Source organism: Cavia porcellus, unplaced genomic scaffold, assembly GCF_034190915.1.
Source record: "Cavia porcellus strain 051 isolate PalLab524CR breed Dunkin Hartley unplaced genomic scaffold, mCavPor4.1 scaffold_26, whole genome shotgun sequence".
Lineage (NCBI taxonomy): Eukaryota > Metazoa > Chordata > Mammalia > Rodentia > Caviidae > Cavia > Cavia porcellus.
The window spans coordinates 27,347,697-27,365,296 of NW_026947509.1; the positions used below are offsets into that span (position 1 = coordinate 27,347,697).

Consider the following 17,600-nt stretch of genomic DNA (forward strand, 5'->3'; position numbering starts at 1 on the left):
CTTTTTAGGTGCCTCCCAGGCCATGCACCACTGTTCAGCTCACCTGACACCTGTGGGCTTCAATCTGCTTCACACACAAGGCCTCTGGCGCATCAGGCAGGACCAGGGTGGGGTGCAAGGTGTCTGGGCAATGTGGAGGGAACTCGAGGGCTGGACCAGAGGCCTTGCCACTTCCCCTGCACCACACAGCAAGGCAAGGGCTCTTGTGAGAGACAAGTGCTATGGCCAGTGCGGTCCCAGGCCATTTCGTGCTTTTTGTTTTTGTTTGGATATGGTGGTAAGTGAACTCAGGGCCTTCACACTGAGACACTTTTTTAATTTTGAGACAGGGTCTTGCTAAATTACTGATTGCCTAGGCTGGGCTTGAACATGAAATTCTCCTGCCTCAGCCTCCAGGCATATGCCACTATGTCCAGGTATGGTGCCAGTTTGTGCAAACTACAGTATTCCAGCCCATCCTGCCTCTGCCCTGATCACTGGCTTGTCCAGGCCACAGCTGCTGGTGTGAGATGAAAGCTGTCAGGATGCTTAGATCTGGAACAGCCCCACTTCCCTCCTTTTGCTGTTAGCTTATCAGCCACTTGTCCCCAGCCCTGTCTGGGTCTTTTGCATCCTTCCCATACAGTTCATGCTGCTGTCGTCAGTCCTTGTACTGGCTGCAGACGCACCTCTGGGTACTCAGGTCCTCCCAGCATGGCACACGAGAAGGCAGGCTGGCAGGCAGCCCAGCTCTGTGTTGTTTTCTCCTTAGCCTTTCCCCGTTGCCCAGCCTAGCCCTGTGACAGCCGCAGTGTGGCTCTTCTCTGTTTCATTCATTCCTTTGCTTATTCATTTGTTGCATTTTTGAGACAGGGTGACCTCAACCTCAAAATGAGCCTCCTGCCTCAGCCTCCTGAGCACTGGGATGGCAGGTGTGCTGCCATGCCCAGCTGACCTCTGTTTCTTCTGTCCCGTTTGCATTCAGTGGTGGGACCCTCGGACACACTGCCTTCATCATCCACATTACCAGGGAGCCACCGCGCTTCTTCCCCTCAGGTGTTGGTGCTTAGAGTGAGGTCTCCTTGCAGCCACCCCCACAAAACCTAGGACCTTGCCATGCTGTGTCCCCCAGCTCTCAACAGAAGCTGTTTTATTTACAGCTTGTTTCTGCTGCTTCCTCTGGGACACTTCACCTCCTATACCCTCCTCTCTTGTCAGGGTCACATATCCTTTGTACCTTCCTGGGCAATGAGAGCTTGGTGTGGATGGTATGTCCACCTGGCTGTGCTGGGTGACAGAAAAACTACCTAAACCCTTAAGCTCAGCTCTACCCTGTATTTTTAAACATGTGCAGCAAAATTCAGCCTTTTTTGGGCCATCAACCCTGTGTCCTAAGCCCACAGTTGGGCCTAGGCTAACAATCAGCCAATAACACCAAATGGCACATATTGCTTGTTTTTGTTTTTGTTTTAAGTGAACCCAGAGCCTTTGCACTGAGCTACATCCTTCACCTTTTTCTTTCTTATTTTGAGACAGGGTCCCACTAAGTTGCCCAGGCTTGGCTTAAACTTGGGGTCCTCTTGCCTCAGCCTCCCAGTCTACTAGGATGACAGGTGTGTGCTACCACACACACCCTGCTCGACATCACTTCTTTAAAGTGACATCTTCTAGGAATTGAGGATATAGCTTAGCAGCACAGTGCTGGTCTGGCAAGCATGCAGTGATGAGTTTGATTCCTGGTACCAGAAATAAATCAATAAAATAAAGTGACATCTTCTAGATACTTGGTGCCTTTCAGGATGTACACACCTACATGGCCCAGGCAGTTTCACAGGTGCTCTTAAAATGAAGATGCAAAATTTAATGTGTGTGATTCTTGTGGGTTCTGAGTTGAGAGAGTAGTGCACATGGGCAGATCACCTCAGGTGACATGCAGAATGAGGACGCTCCTCAGTGTCATTTTCATCAAGTGCTGTCCGTTTCTTTTGCAGACTGTGTCTCGGGCTGCTCCTTTCCCCTGGGGGGAGGTAGTTGAGCCACAGCCTGGGCATGTGGGCTTCTTGCTGGGCACTCGGTCTCCAGGACTTTCCAGGGACACAGCTCAAGCATTTCCTGCCAGTCCTGAGCCACGTAGATTACCCTGAGCTCTGGCCTCCTCCCCAGCTCCATTACACACATGACCAATGCTTCTGTCTGACCTCCAGAATTATAGGGGTTTCTTATTTATATTCTTTGATTTTATCTTTTAAACTGAAAATCCTGATCCACCAAATTGTTTGCTTTACAGGATATGTATCATTGCTTCAAAATAGCCATAGCTATTAACAAGAAGTCTGCTGACTGAAGCTTCAGTATTTTTGCTATTCTCCCTATACTTTCCCCAGTGAAGCTATCAAGTTAAAATATAACTGGAATAAATTCTCTCTAGGTTATGTCACCAATGTAGCATACAAGTTCAGCTGTGTAATTTCTAGAAACTGATTGTTCTCTTGCTTAAGCTATTTTATTCATGCAAATCATTTGACTTGGGATTTTTTGTTGTGTTGTTTTGTTTTTGTTTGGCAGTACCAGGGATTGAACCTAGAGGCTCTAAACTGAGCTACATGCTCCTAGCCCCCTTCTCATTCTTATTTTGAGACAAGGTCTAAGTTGCTAAATTGCTCAAGATAGGCTCCAGCTTACAATTCCCCTGTCTCAGCCTCCCAAACTGCAGGAATAGGTGTGGGTCAGCAACAGCTCTGATGTTTCTGTGGTATGCACACCGGTTCCAGAGGCACAAGGCACAGGCTGCAGCATGGGCGCCAGTTAAGAGTCCTCGCCAACTCCTCCAGCAGATCCCCAAGGGTGGGGCTGCTCGGCCCATTGCAGGGCACCTGGGAGATGGGGCCATTAAGGTGGGGTTGCCAGTCACAAGCCAGAGCTTACTGGCTGTAGGGACATGCTTTGCACCCCTGTGCCTCAGGTGACATGTCTTCTCCACAGACAGCAGAACAATATCAAATTTGAACTGGGAAACAGGCCCTTGAGGTACTTTTGGGTGGCATTTCTCACATTTTTTCTTGATTTTTCAAGAGCTTATAAACTCTTGAATTAGGACTATTAATCCTAACATCTTTCATTTTAAATTGCAATCTTTATTAAGGCAAAATGCTAGTAACATAAAACTTTTTTTTTTTTTTTTTTTTTTGAGAAGATCTCAGTAATTCAGTCTGGCCTTGAGCTCACTATGCAGCCCCCCCACTGGCTTCAAACCTAAGCAGATCCTCCTGCCTCAGCCTCCTGAGTGCTGGAATTACAGTGCTACACCATCACACCCAATTCAAAACACATTTCAAGTGTCTGGGGTACACACTTTCATGTGGTTTGGCAACAGATTGTGTCCATGCTTTCCTCTCTAAAGGAAACTCCTACCCATGAAACCTGGCTCTGCTTTGTCTCCTGACCAGTGCTTTGAGAATGTTTACTATTTACATTTTTCCACAATGTATTTGGTTTTTACCATTCCTGGATTCAAACTCATGTAGGAAAATTTCTCCCACTCCAACTCTCAGGTAGTTCCATTTTTCTAGTGCTGTGGTGCTCGCTGAGTCCCTCTTGCTTTGCGTGGCATCGTCCTGACATGCGAGACTCAGTGCAGACCCATCCTGGTCAGTCACTGAGGTTGGCGGTTGCCTTGCATTTATAAGGAGTCTTCCCGGGCCGTGATGGGGGGCAGTGAGGTGACCCCAGCGTGGGCACCATTTTGGGGCCCTGGGCCTGGGGCTTCCTGTGCTTTGGTGCCACTAGGTCCGGTGGGGACAGCAGGACTGTGCTCTCCCCAGCACTTTGCTTTGGGGTTTTCCTGGCTACTTCTGCTTCTCTCCCATGAACTTTATAATCAGCTTGTTTAGATTTGGGGGGAAATGTACTTTTATAAGGATGACATTAGCTTCATGACTGTGTGACAAGGTTGTTTATGAGCATTTCCCCACCCGCTAACAATTTTTATCTCTTCCATCTATTCTGGTGTCTTTAAGGTATTTTTAGGTTTTCCTTCTGTCTTGCTGCTGTTGCCATTGTGTCCTCTAACTTGTGTGCACGCCCAGCCACCAGCCTCTCTGCTGCTTTAAACCCTGCTGTTCTCCGGCTTCTCTCTTCCTAAACACTGCTTTCTTGTGCTAGAAATGTCTCAAAGCCTCTGCCCTGGGAGACCAGGAGGGCAGAAGACAGAATGTCAACTGGGCGGGTGGCAGCAGCGCATCATGTGGGGACATCAGTGTTCTTCCCACTGCCCCAACTCCACCTGCCACCTACTGGGCAAGAGGCTCTGAGACCCCAACAGCTGGTATCCCCCAGAAAGGTCCACAGCACTCCCCCGCTCCACCTTGGTCCACCTTGGTCCTCCTTGGGCACGGGAGGAGCAGACAAGGAATGCTCCAGGGTAGGGAGGAACTAGAGACAGCAAGGCCTGCGGGGAAAGGGGCAACCTGGGCCTTGAACACAGAAACCGCCTCCAGGACTGCCTCCAAAGAGGCTGACCAGGGCTGTGGCTCAACCTTTGTTGAACAGAAGAGTAAACTGAGGAAAGAGACTGTGTATCTACTTCCTGGCACCTGGGCTGGTATTGGACCTGCGGAGGCCACCTGGAAGAGACAACACAGGGTGACAGATGAGAAAGAGCAAGGTAGATGGGCCACAGAGCAGGGTACATCTGAGCAACCAGCGTGAGTTGTGCAACAAATGTGCACATGCACGTGTGTGGCCCAGGGGCTTGAGCAAAAGACTGCCTGGTCTAGGGGAGGAGGTGGTCTAACCTTGCTGTTTCTGAGACACTTGAGCTTCTCGTCCTGGTGGGAGTAGGGGGAGTTGTTTTTGTTTTTTCGTTTTGCAGTACAAGGGGATTGAATCCAGGACTTCAAGCTACATATCCAGTCCTTTCAAAAACTTTGAGACAGGGTTTTGTTAAACTGCCCAAGCTGACCTCAAATGCAAGATTTTCCTGCCTCAGCCTCCCAAAATGCAGGGATTGCAGGCTCCCCAGTGCTAGATGCATTCATCCTGGTGGACTCAGTCTCCAACATCAGAGCCCTAAGTGACACTGTTGGGTACAGGGAACCCAGAGTGGGATTTCAAAGCTGGGATACCAGTGATGACAGCAGCTTGAAGCGCTGCAGACGAGGCCTCTGAGCAAGGGAGGGTGGAGTGCTGGCCTCAGAGGAGCGGCACCTGGGGGACAGAGATGCCAGCATCCAGCCACCCTGCTTTCTGGCTCCCTCAGCATGAGGCCCAGAGAAGAGGTTCTCCAGCAGCTCCCGGTGGGCCAGGATCAGCAGTCAAAGCCCTTCCTCATGGGGCACCCTGCACCCAGGAACAGGGAGTTTGGGAGAGTTAGGTGACAGGGAGAGAGTTTGCTGCTGCCCAGGGCACAGGTCCCATACTACCCTGAGGTCTTCCCTCTCGGGACCCTCCCTTCAGCTGGATCACTAGTGAGGTTGAGCTCAAAGTGCACGAGGTCACCAGAAGGACAGGGTCCTGAGTCTGAAGTGCAGGATCTCAGCCCACTCCTGAATGAAATGGGGGAAGACAACTTTCAAGTTATTTATGGGAATGAAGTTCCTGAGCTTTTCCACTCTGTCCAGTGCAGTTTGGGGCAACAGCAATCTGACAACTTCCTTAGTCTGACCCAGGTCACCTGCCTCCACGAAGGAAGTGAGCGAGAGCTCCAGGTTGTGACATCCTAATGTCTCTACTGTCCCTTGCACCTCAGTACCCATACTTTCCTGCTGTTGGGAACAAGTGTTGGTGCCTTTAGACACCAGACAGAGCAGCAGTCCTAGAAGCCCCCTGCACAGTTTTCTAGTAGCTCCTCACACCTCTCGTGGCACCTGAGGAGACTCTTGCATAGGAGATTGACTCTTAACGTGAGAACAGCAGTCTGGAGTTTATTCCCAGCATTCTTTCAACGTGTTGACTGCCACTGACCCAGGACTGCATGAGTCCCCTGCAGCACACAGCCTGGCAGCAGAGCGGGATGCCTGCATGGGGCACAGGGAGCTGGAGGAAGCAGCTCTTCCACATGTCTTCCTCTTAGTGCCATGTCACATGAGTTGGCAGGACTGGCAGGGGCTGTGGGACTTAACACGTGCCCTGCCTGGGAAACAGCATCAAGGAGAAGGTGGTGGCCAGCCTCCCATGTCTGAGTTTTCAGGGTTCTGCAAGTGGCACAAGGGGCAAGTGGGTCATTCTTACCCGGCAGAGGACAAAGCCTCTCTGGCTCAGCTCCCACAGACCATCCTGTCCACATCTGGAGCCCACCCACAACCCTACCCTCTCATGGCAGATGCTGTCTCTAGGATGGGCTCAGCAGTCAGCACACAGGTCCTCAGCCTGGAAGTGCAGAGCCTGCTGCCCATGAGGACCGAGGCCAGCTCGCATCCTGCTATGGCCTTTTCTGGGCAGAACCTGGGGCTGCCCTTGGCACTTGGGCAGTGGCTTTGAGAGAAGGGCTGGAGCTTGGGGCTTGGGGCTTGGGAGGGGACAGGGCTGTCCAGGTGCTGCAGGGCTCCCCGGTTGGGCACAGAGTGCCAGGCAGGCACTCATCTCTCTGGCAAGAGCACAAAGAAGGCGGCCTTCAGGAAGCGCCCAAAGTTGCACAGCGCGGCCACGAGCCAGTGGGAGTGGAGGCTGGGATCGGTGCTGACCACACACTTCAGGACATCGGTCTGCAGGGAGGAGGGGACAATCAGCAAGGCCAGGCCCCAGCATCCTGCACCACAGTGACCTGCAGGCCCCCCCGGAAAGGAAAGGAGCCCAGCACAAGACCAGGGCCCTGAGAGTATCCCCCAGCTGGGGCTACCTCTTAACAGGTGCTCCACAGGGTGCAGAGAGCCCAGCATCCCTGCTGAGGCCCTCTAAGCCCACGGGGCCAGGAAAGGAACACTCTGGCTTCAGACGCCTGGGAGGGCAGTAACCCTGCCAAGAAGTGATCCCAGTACCACCCAAATCACACACAGCACCCCATCCCTGCCAGGCTCAGAGGACGGGGGCAGTGTCCACCAAGGGGCCTGGGCATGGAGGGGGCTCCATATACACAGGCCATGTGACCCAGTGTGGAGAAGCCAAGCTGACAGAACAAAGATCCCTGTGGGGTAGCTGAGGTCTCCTGAGGTGAGGCCAAGTGCCAGCTGGGAACAGGGTCTTGCCTGAAGGCTTCCCAGGGTGGGAAGAGACACCAAGGCCATTTGTGACACCACTATGCCTTCCCTCCTCCCCACAGAGCCTGCAGGTCTGAGCACTGTCTCTCCTGAGCCACCTCTCATGGCCACTCCTGCCAGGTACCAGTCTTGACCTTAAGGTGGGGTAGGAGCCAGATCCAGGCAGGCAGAGCCAGCCAGGGCTACCCACAAGTCCTAAGCTGTCCTGGATCCAAGGCCTGGGCCTGCCACCCCATCTCCACACAATGCATTGCTCACCCATCCGCCACGCCGCCGCAGCCAGGTAGCCAGGGTCTTTCGCACAAACTCCCCCAGGCAGTCGACCAGGGCATGAACCATGGCAGGCTGGGCCTGTCGCACACAGTCCACAGCCAGCCCCGCAGCCACCGAGTAGAGGGACACCACCTTGCCCCATGTGATGCCTGCAGAGAGAGGTCTACTGGTCAGGGGAGATACCCACCAAGCCCCCACACTGACATGGTGCTGGTCAGTGGACCCCAAGGGAGCCCGACCACCATCTTTACGGTTGTTCTGCCCAGGATCAGGATGGTCCTTAGGCAGATGGATGCTCCAGAACAGCAGCACCCTGGCAGTATCCTCTGAGCAGCACTGCTGGACAGCAGGGTAGTACCCATGTCCACATGTGATCAAGAAGACTTGGATCCCAACTACAGACCTCCTGAGAGGCAGAGACAGGACAGGGCTCCCTGGAGGAACAGACACACACGATGGGGTAAAAACATGCTCAGGTCACATGATGGGATGCTTCCTTGTGCTCACATTGATAATCCAAATATAAGCAGAGCAGAAAGGCTACTCCCAAAAAGAAGGTACAAATAATACATCAGACTTATGAAAAAATTAACCTCACCAATAAGAAAGGTAAATTAAAATGAGATATAGATCATGACCAATCCCATTAAAGCTACATAAAGCCACGTAAGGATGAGGTGGCAGCAGTCACAGTGTGTGCCCCTGCTGGACAGAACTCTGTCTGTGTAGAAGTGGTGTATATAAAGTCTGTGAAAAGTCTACTGTGCACCCTTGATCCACCTCCCCTGTGCCATAGTGACCTCCTCTAATCAGACAGTGTCACTGCAGCACAATGGGATGACCATCACTACCCACAGTGACAGAGGCACCAGTGGCACCCCCAGCCGTAAGGGGGCAAGGGTCTGATGCCTGCCACATGCTGAACGTCAGACATAGGAAGTAGAGGCCACAGCTGCTGACTTGATGAACATAACAGGATGGGAGGGGAGGACAGCACAGGGCCAGGAGTCAGGACCCCAAGTGGGAACCACATTGACTGAAACTGGCAGGTGAGGATGTATGTGCAGAATGCACCAAATGCCATCGAGCTGTGCCCTTCAGAATGGTCTTCTCACATGACACATGAGTTTCACCTCCCTAAGTGGGAGAACCCTGAAATTAGTCTGTCATTCTGGGCCTGAATTCTGTTGACGTTATGTTCCATTTCTTTCCAAATAAATCCAATTCTGAGATCCCATCTGCATTGGCCTGGCCGCACTCAGCAGTGGCCCCGTCCAGGTGAGCTCAAGCGCCACCCTGGTCTTCTGCCTGCTGTGCTCCTGCCCCAGGTCACCAGACCCATGGACACCCAGGTGGCTCTGCGCCTGCTATGCCCAGGGCACTGGGTGGGTGGTACAGGGACAATGATGCCAGGAATGTGCGCTGGAGCATCTGCCATCGTGTAGCTGGCAGTAGAGCTCACTTGTCTGGTGAGAGGGCCATGGCCCTCAGGCAGGCCCAGCAGGGCCATGTGCTGGGGTGGTTCTGAGGAGCTCCTGCTTTTCCCCTGGCTCTTGCATTTTCTTTGTCACTGAGACATAATTTCATTACCATAAAGTTTATCTTTCAAAAGTGGCATATTGCAGGATGAAGCAGGAGGATCACTGTGAGTTCAAGGCCAGCCTAGGCTATCTTCAGGATTTAAGCCCAGCCTAACTACAAAGCAAGACTGTCACAAACAAACAAACAGTGGGGCGTTACATTTGTCATCTTTACCACCTCCGTGGCAGCCCCACAGCCATGAGCGGTCACTCCCTGTATCCTCTTTACCCGTGGTCACTTCAGGCCTATTTTCATCTCTACAGATCTACTCTGGACACTTCCCACGAGTGGAGCCACAAGATCTACTGTGTTCTGTGTTGGGCACATGTCACTCAGCACCTTGCTATTGAGGTTCCAAGGCAGCACACATCAATGCTTTATTCCTTTTCACAGCTGAATAATATTCCACATCCTCTGGTCAACTAGAGGATATGTGGGTTCTTTCCTGTGTGTGTGCGGTACATGGGATAGAACTCAAGGTTCTGAACTGAGCTACATCCACTTGTTTGTTTTTAAAACAGGGTCTAAGTCACTAAGTTGTCCGATCTGGGCTTGAACTGCCAGCCTCCTGCTCAGAACTTCCAGAGTGTTGGATGGTAGGCGTGCACCACAAGGCCTGGCTCATTTCTACTTTTTAGCTATGATGAGTAATGCACTAGGAACACTTCTGTGCAAGTTTCTGTGTGACGTACGTTTTTATTTCTCGTGGGCATATGCTGAAGAGTAGATCTGGCAGATGATCTGGTGACTCTTTAACCATCCAAGGAACTGCCAGACTTGTTCCCAAAGTGGCCGCACCATGTGAGGAACCTGGGGCTGACCAGGCTCGTATGTCTGAAGCAGCCCGGACTAGGACTAGTGCTTCCCTAATGACCAGTGACAGCAAACATCTTTCAGGTGCTTACCAACTTATGGTTTTCAGATTTTTATCTGTATGTTGCTGAGAGGCAGCCCCACTGCTCTGCTCCCTACTCCAGAGGTGCTAAGGCTTCAAGGGGTTAAAAAACTACCATAGCTCATATAACTTGAGAGCAGGCCGCGGACTCGGGCCTGGCCCAGAAGAGTTCCCTGCCTGCCAAAGCCAGCTCGGGGTGGACACTGTGATGGGGTGGGGGCAGCTGCTGACCACCACAGGCTTTGGCTGAGCTCCCCCTGGAAGCAGGTGCCTCCCTGTCATGGTCCTTAGCACCTCCCACCACCTCTGTCCTCCCCCAAGGACCCTCTGGATCTCCCCTGCTACCCCCTAAACCCCATGGGCAAAGGCACTGCCCTGACCTGACCCTGTCCCCTGCTGACACACCCAACTCACAGGGCTCTGCCCCCTCCTGCACCCAGAGCTGAGATCCTGAATGAACACTGCTGCCTTTTACATCTAGCCCAAGGCTTGTAAACCAACCCAAGCACCCAGAGACAGACAGTGAGCCCAACATGCAGGTCACAGGTTGATCTTCAGATCATGAAGGCACTAGGCTCTGAGTACCCTAAAGAGCACTGGGCCAGGAGTCCAGCCACTCCACTGGCCCAGACCCCTCAGCCCATACCACAGCCTGTGGCACCTGCTGCTCCTCAGGAGGGGCCCAGCATGTGCTACAGAAACCAGGTGAACACAGGGCACAGGACTGAACTCTTCTAGGACCCGACCTCGGAAGCCCACTCCTCAGGCCCCAATGCCTCCCTCGTGACACCCCAGCCACAGTGAGTCCATCAGGAAGGCAGTAACCCAACAGTGTACCGGCCACCAAGTAGGAAAGCACAACCAAGTCCAGCCCACCCTGCCCCCTTGGGTCAGAGGAGACTCGCCTAACACACTGGAGTCAGCACATGTCACCTCTCAAGTATAGGGGCAGGGACCAGCACTGAGCAGGACACAGCTGCTCCCCACACTCCTCCTTGAGAGGCAAGGGTCACCAGGCCACCTGGAGGTCATCTTTGTATGATGTGGACTGGGCCATCCCTACCCTCAGCTACTGCCTAGTCCTCACACACTGGGCCCTGCCCTGAACTCCCTGGGGAACCTGTGCCTGTGGCCTACCTGCTGAGAAGATGTGGCCTGCCACAGCCAGAAACGCATCAGTCACCACAGGCTCTGACTGCAGGGAGATGTGCAGCTGGCGGGCCACGTTGCGGTACACACTGGGCCGAATCTGCTCCAGCTCGTCCCCTGGTGGACACACATGTGAGTGAGAGACAGCTCCCATGCCAGGCTGGCTGGGGCCCCATGACCTCCAGGCTGATCTCCACTTGACTTCACCTAACCCCATTGCCACCAACCTGATTCTCACCCCCACTTTCTGACTCCACTTAACCCTACCTGCTACCCCCAACCTCAAGCCCTAGGGACAAAGAGACCCAGGAGGTACTGGGCTATGACAAGCAGCCCCCAGGACTGAGCTGGCTGGGCCGGTGGGGCAAGAATCTATCAGCGTGGGCTGTGCCTGCTGGTGACTCACAGCAGGCAGCGGGCAGACGGGTAGGCAGCTGAGCTGCTAGGGCAGGCGGCAAGAGGGACAGGCAAGCAGCCAAGGCCCAACCTGGAAAGGAGCAGGCATCAGAGCCAATACAGGTAGGCAGAGCGGCCCCTCAACACCTCAATTAGGGTGAACTGACTCAGAGCAGAGCCCGGCATTGGCTGCAGCGCTGCACACTCTCTAGCCTGGGCTCCTAGACATGCATGCCTGGCCCACTGGGTAGGAAGTGACTCCCACGCCTGTCGCCTGGGGGCTGGGGCACCCTTGGCATAGGGTACAAGCACTAGGGAGACAGTGCCGGGAATTCCATACAGCCTCTGGCTTGGGCGTCCCCAGTCCAGCCACTTCACCAGCCAAAGCAAATAGGGAAATGCTGCCGACTAGACCGTGCCAGTGATAAGAGCCAGCTGTGCTCCATCTAAGTAATTATGGTCTGGAATGGGAGCAGAACCCAAGGCCAGCTGAGGGTGGGGGGCCATGGAAATTCCCAGGACTAGCCTGGTGCTTCCCCAGCCAGACCTTGGGGGCCTCCCAGGACTTGCCCCAGGATGTAGCTGTAGGGACACACAGGGCTTCTTTAAGGCCAGCTGCAGAGCAGGGAACCAAACCACCTTTCCTGGAACCCCCTCAGCTGTCAGGAAGTGTTCACCTGGGGAAACCCTAAGGTGCTGCTTGTTGACAGGACAGAGGGGACACAAGCCAGCCTGGTCACACAGTAAGTAGCCTGGACAGAAATGGTGGGCAGTGGCCTCACGGAGTCATACTCAACAGACTGGGCAACCCCTGGTCTAACCAATCCTCCAAGCAGGCTCACCCCTCTGCAGGGTGCTGCCCCCACCACACTCTCAGGCAAGCTGCATCTACACAGTCCTGCTCCAGGAACTAACACAGCACAAAAATGCAGGGTCCGCAGAAGAATGCTGAGCCCAAGAAGAGGCCACTCGGACAAGGGCTCTGGTTCCCACCACCACTCAGGGCTCCTCCTTTCCCAGGCACACACAGGGCTAGATGGCCTTGAGGGGTGGCTAAGGGTCTGTCGTCCCTCTCCTGAGAACTCAGATCTTGGGGGAGATGTAGCGACAAGTGCCCCATTGCTCCGCAGAGAGGCGGGGAGCTCTCCAAATGCAGGGGGAAAGAGCAGCATGGGATTTCAGCCAGGCAGCAATTAAAAAGTCCTATTTTCCAAAACAAACACGGGACACGTGGTCCCACCAAGGATCTCTGTGCCTCGTGGAGTCCAAGGGTCATTCTGAGACTCAGCCACTTAAACCCTGCCAACTTTAGCTTTCCCCTAGTACTGGCCAGTGCACCAGGGCCGGCAAGCAGACGCGGGGTCGCGCGGGGTAGACTAGGCTGGTGAGGGTACTTACCCAGGCGCAGCAGCACTGCGCACACCTCCGCCAGGCGGCCCCCCGGCGCCGCGGCGCGCTCGGGCGCGCTCCAGGCCAGGCCGGCGCGCAGGAGCCGCGCGTGCACGAACTCCCTGCCCAGCGCCTTGGCCTGGGCTACCAGCTCCTTGTCGGTGGGCGAGCGGTCAAAGGCGTCCATGATCTCTGCAGCAAGGACCGAGGAGCGGCGCAGGACCTCCATGGCGAGCTCGCGGGCGGGGGGCGTCACACCTGCGAGGACAGCGCTCTGGGGACCGGGCTCAGGACAGGTACCGAGACCTGAGCCCAACCCCACCGTCGCGTGCGCTCTTGAGAGCCGCTGGGCGCGGCCGGGACGGGAACCTCGCGACGCCAGGCCGGCATCTTCTAAGCCCTGATCACATTCTCAGGTTCTGGGCTTGAGAGCCGCGGGGAAAGTCACCCGCCTGGGGACCCCAGGTCCTTCCGCCCCGCGCCCCGCGCCCCGCGCCCCGCGCCCCGCTCACCTCTCCCGCCGCATGGCCGGGGCGCGCGGTCCGGCGTGGGCTCCGCGCTGCCCACCACGCGCCCAGTCCACGTCTAGCCGGGGTCCACGGCTTCCCGCGCTCGCAGGCTGTGGTCCCACGGGTGTGCGGGGCGCGGCAAGATCCCGCCGGCAGGGGCGAGGCCCGGGCTTCGCCTTCTAAGGAGACGGCAACCCCGGGGCGGAGCGTGGAGCGGCCCGGAGCTGCCCCGCCTCGGCTTAAGGAGGCCTGAGCCAGTTCCCTGGACGCGGGGAGGAGGGGGCGGCCCTGAGCGCGGCCGCGTGGTTCGCGCTGGCTCCCTGTTACGGCTGCATTGCTTACGTGCCTCTTTTTTTTTTTTTTTTTACAGATTTGTACAGATTGTTCATAGTTCCTGGATTAGAGCGTTCTAGTCTGGCACGAGTGTGAGTTCTAGATGGATACTTGTATTTGTACTGGAGATTTTGCAGATAACTTCTCCCGTGCCGTGATTCGCTTTTGCTTTTAAGGAACAAGTGAGGTTTTTTTTTGGTTTTGCTGTTGTTTTTTTGTGAGGGAGGGAAGGGTTTGTTTGTTTGTTTGTTTGTACATGGTCGCTGTTGCGCAGGCTGGTCGTGAACTTACAAACTCAAGTGGTTCCCCCACCACAGCCTCCTAAGGGCTGGGATGCCACTGAACCCAACCAAAGTGATGAAGTCATATTTATCAAACTTCTCTTTCATGATTAGTGGTTTTTTTCATCAGGGTACTCTAATGGTTTCATTGGGCTGTTCTCTTAGGAGCTTGTTTTAGGGCTTCCAGTTAAATACATGAGGGATCACTAAGTAATCCTTTGTGAATGGTGCAGTACAGATTATTTTCTCTTTTTTTGGTCTTTTTCCTTTTTATCAGTACCGGGGATCGAACTCTCGATTGCCTGCTTGCAAGGCAGGTGCTTATGCCGCTGAGCTAAATCCCCAGCCCCAGATTATTTTCTTTTTATGAGTTTTCAAGTAATCCAGCATTATTTACTAAAAAACTTTCTACAGAAGTGTCTGTTTGCACTTTGTTCTTATCCACTGGTCTATTTCTTTATGTTGAAGCCAATCTCACATATTTTGAGCAACAGGATTAACCAGTTTGACCTAATTCGCATATGTAACACTTTGCCCGCAGCTGTGGAATGCATATTCTCTTCCTATGTACATAGGGTGTTTATCAAAATAGGCCACAGCCTGGGCTCTAGACAACTGTCAGCAGATTTCAGAGGATTGAAATCATACAACGCGTCTTCCCTAAATTAAGTTAAAACTCAACTACAGTAAAAACTACTGAAAGTCTCTTAACTGCTTAGAAAAGAACTATACTTACAAATAACCAGTGTCCAATCACACTGGATCGGCTCAGATTCTAGGCCAACCTGGCCTACTTAGTAACCTATCTGAACTCTACATAGTGAGACTCTGTCTCAAAAACGAAACAAAAACAATCTGTGGGATGCAGCTAAAGCAGTAGGGAGAGGATAATTTATAGTGTTAGAAGGTTAAAAATTAATATTCCAAGCTTTACCTCAAAAAACTTGAAAAAGAGAGCTGGGGATTTAGCTCAGTGGCCTAAGTGCCTGCCCGGCAAGCTCGAGGTCATGAGTTCGATCCCAGGTACCAAAAAAGAAAAAAACTAGAAAAAGAATAAACCCAAAGATGAGCATAATTTGATGAAACAAATAAGATACAAGAGAAAATCAACATAGCCAACAGTCGTTATGAGATTAATAGAATTGGGGCTGGGGATTTAGCTCAGCGGCATAAGCACCTGCCTTGCAAGCAGGCGGTCGTGAGTTCGATCCCTGGTACCGATAAAAACTGAAAAAGACAAAAAAAAAAAATTAAAAAAAAAGAGATTAATAGAATTACTAAACCCCTGGAAAAAATAAGAAAAGAGAAAATACTATTTCCATTCTAAGGAATGAAAAAGGAAAAATCATTAGAAATACTGCAAGTGTTAAAAGGATAATGAGAAAGTAGCATGAACAAGTTTGTTACAGTTCATTTTATTTTTTAAATTAATTTTATTGGTACACGTTAGATGTTCATAATGATCACATTCACCATAGGGAATTTGTACCTGTACCTACTTGGTTCTTTTTTCCCCCCCAATTTCCTCTCTTTTCTTCGACCTGTCTTTCCCTCCTTATTTATAAAAGTTCTGTTTCCATTTTTTTCTTTCTATTGTTTTTCTTTCCCATTCCTTCCTTTCTCCCTACTCCTTTCCCTTATTCCCCTTCCCATTTGAACATTTTTTCCCTATTTCCTAATATCTAGTTTGTATTTTTGGTCCTTATTTACTCTCACACCAGAGAAAAATACAATATTCAAACATGTGTGTCTGATTTATTTTACTTAACTATATGTTTTGTTTTGTTACTGGGGATCAAACTCACGACCTCACACTTGCCAGGCAGACGCTTATACTGCTGAGCTAAATCCCTGGCTCATTAACTGTGTGGTTTTAAGGTGCATCCATTTAACTAGAAATGTCTCAAGTTTATCCTTCTTTATGGCAGTGTAGTACTCTATTGTGTTTTTAAAAAAAAATACATCTTCTTTATCCATTCATTGATTGATGGGCATTTGGGCTCTTTCCAAGATTTAGCTAATACAAATTGTGCTGCTATAAATTTGAGTGTGCATATGTCACTATAATATGATCCTTTTCACTTTCAGGAAGATGCCAAGGAAGGGAATACCTGGTCAAATGGAACCTCTGGTTTTAGTTTTTTGAAGAATCTCCACATGGATTTCCACAGTGGTTACCCCAGTCTACACTCCCACCAACCATGGAGAAGAGTTCTTTATTTTCCCACAGCCCCCTAGCATTTGTTATTGGTTGATTTCTTTTTTTCTTTTTCTTTTTCTTTTTTTTTTTTTTTTTTGTCTTTTTCATTTTTATCAGTACCGGGGATCGAACTCACGACCGCATGCTTGCAAGGCAGGTGCTTATGCCGCTGAGCTAAACCCCCAGCCCCCTTGGTTGATTTCTTGATCATATCCTTTCTCGAGTGAAATGGACTCTCAGTGTTGTTTTAATTTGCATCTCTTCAACGACAAATGATGGTGAACATTTTTTAGTATATTTATTTTCTGCTTCTATGTCTTTATCTAAAAAAGACATATGCCCATTTTTGTTTTTGAGACAGGGTGTCACTATGTATTGCAGGCTGGCCTTGAACTCGATTATGTAGCCCAGGCTGGCCTTGAATTTATGGTGATCCTCCTACCTCGGTCCCTGAGTGCTAGAATTACAAGTGTCATGCCTGGCTTGATGCCCTTTTTTGGATCGAGTCTTTACCAAGCAGGTACTTACACCACTGAGATAAACCTCAGGCCTGTGGACCGAGTCTTTAAATTTGGGTCCTCTTTCTTTCTTTCTTTCTTTCTTTCTCTCTTTCTCTCTTTCTCTCTCTCACTCTCTCTCTTTCTTTCTTCTTTCTTTGTTTTTAATCAGTACCGGGGATCGCACTCACGATGGCCTGCTTGCAAAGCAGGTGCTTATGCCACTGAGCTAAATCCCCAGCAAGTCTTTAAATTTGGGAAGGAGGGTCTGATTTTTTCGCGTTCTTTGTATATTCTAGATATTAGTCTTTTTTTTTTTACTCGGTACCAGGGATCAAACTCACAACCGCCTGCTTGCAAGGCAGGTGCTTATGCCACTGAGATAAATCCCCAGCCCCGATATTAGTCTTTTGTATGACAGTCTTATTTTTTTTTATTTTATTTAAGGAGAAAAAAAAAACAGAAAAAGGGTACAAGTTATACAGAATTTCAGAAAAAATAAACAGTAGAAAATCACTAGTTAATTACATATTGTCATCTTAGAAATAGTTGTTCAAGTTACAAAATTAAAGCATATAGAGGGGACTTTCAAACAGTGAGGACAGTCTATTTTAAATACTAGATGAAAAACACTTCACCAAAACTGACACTAGAAAACAGAGAAGATCTGGATAGTTCTGTACCAATTCAATAAACTTAGCTCATAATGTAAGATCATCCCACAATGAAGATGGTTGCAGGTGGTTTCATTGAGAAAGTCTTCTCAATAGCTGAAGAACTGTCATCAGTCTTATAGAAAGTTGTATGGGCTAGGGATTTAGCTCAAAGGCTTAAGCGCCTGCCTGGCAAGCGTGAGGTTGTGAGTTCAATCCGCGGTACCAAAAAACAAAATAAAATAAAATAAAATAAAATAAAATAAAATAAA

At 51.1% G+C, this 17,600-nt stretch overlaps 1 protein-coding gene and 1 long non-coding RNA gene across 3 annotated transcripts; one reads left to right on the forward strand and one right to left on the reverse strand.

Moving 5' to 3' along the window:
- Nucleotides 1-5,880: 5,880 nt before the first annotated feature.
- On the reverse strand, nucleotides 5,881-13,084 carry Bok (BCL2 family apoptosis regulator BOK). Its single transcript, XM_063236960.1, has 4 exons — nucleotides 12,865-13,084; nucleotides 11,059-11,187; nucleotides 7,431-7,594; nucleotides 5,881-6,680 (listed from the first exon to the last, which is right to left on the reverse strand). Exons 1-4 carry the CDS (start codon nucleotides 13,082-13,084, stop codon nucleotides 6,555-6,557), a joined length of 639 nt encoding a protein of 212 aa, XP_063093030.1. The 3' UTR covers nucleotides 5,881-6,554.
- On the forward strand, nucleotides 12,974-17,600 carry LOC134473251 (uncharacterized). 2 transcript variants are annotated; one of them, XR_010043417.1, is made up of 3 exons: nucleotides 12,974-13,151; nucleotides 13,735-13,879; nucleotides 16,067-17,600. It is a non-coding gene; the product is annotated as an uncharacterized LOC134473251 (long non-coding RNA). The 2 variants fall into 2 exon arrangements; XR_010043418.1 differs by having other exon boundaries at nucleotides 13,735-13,789.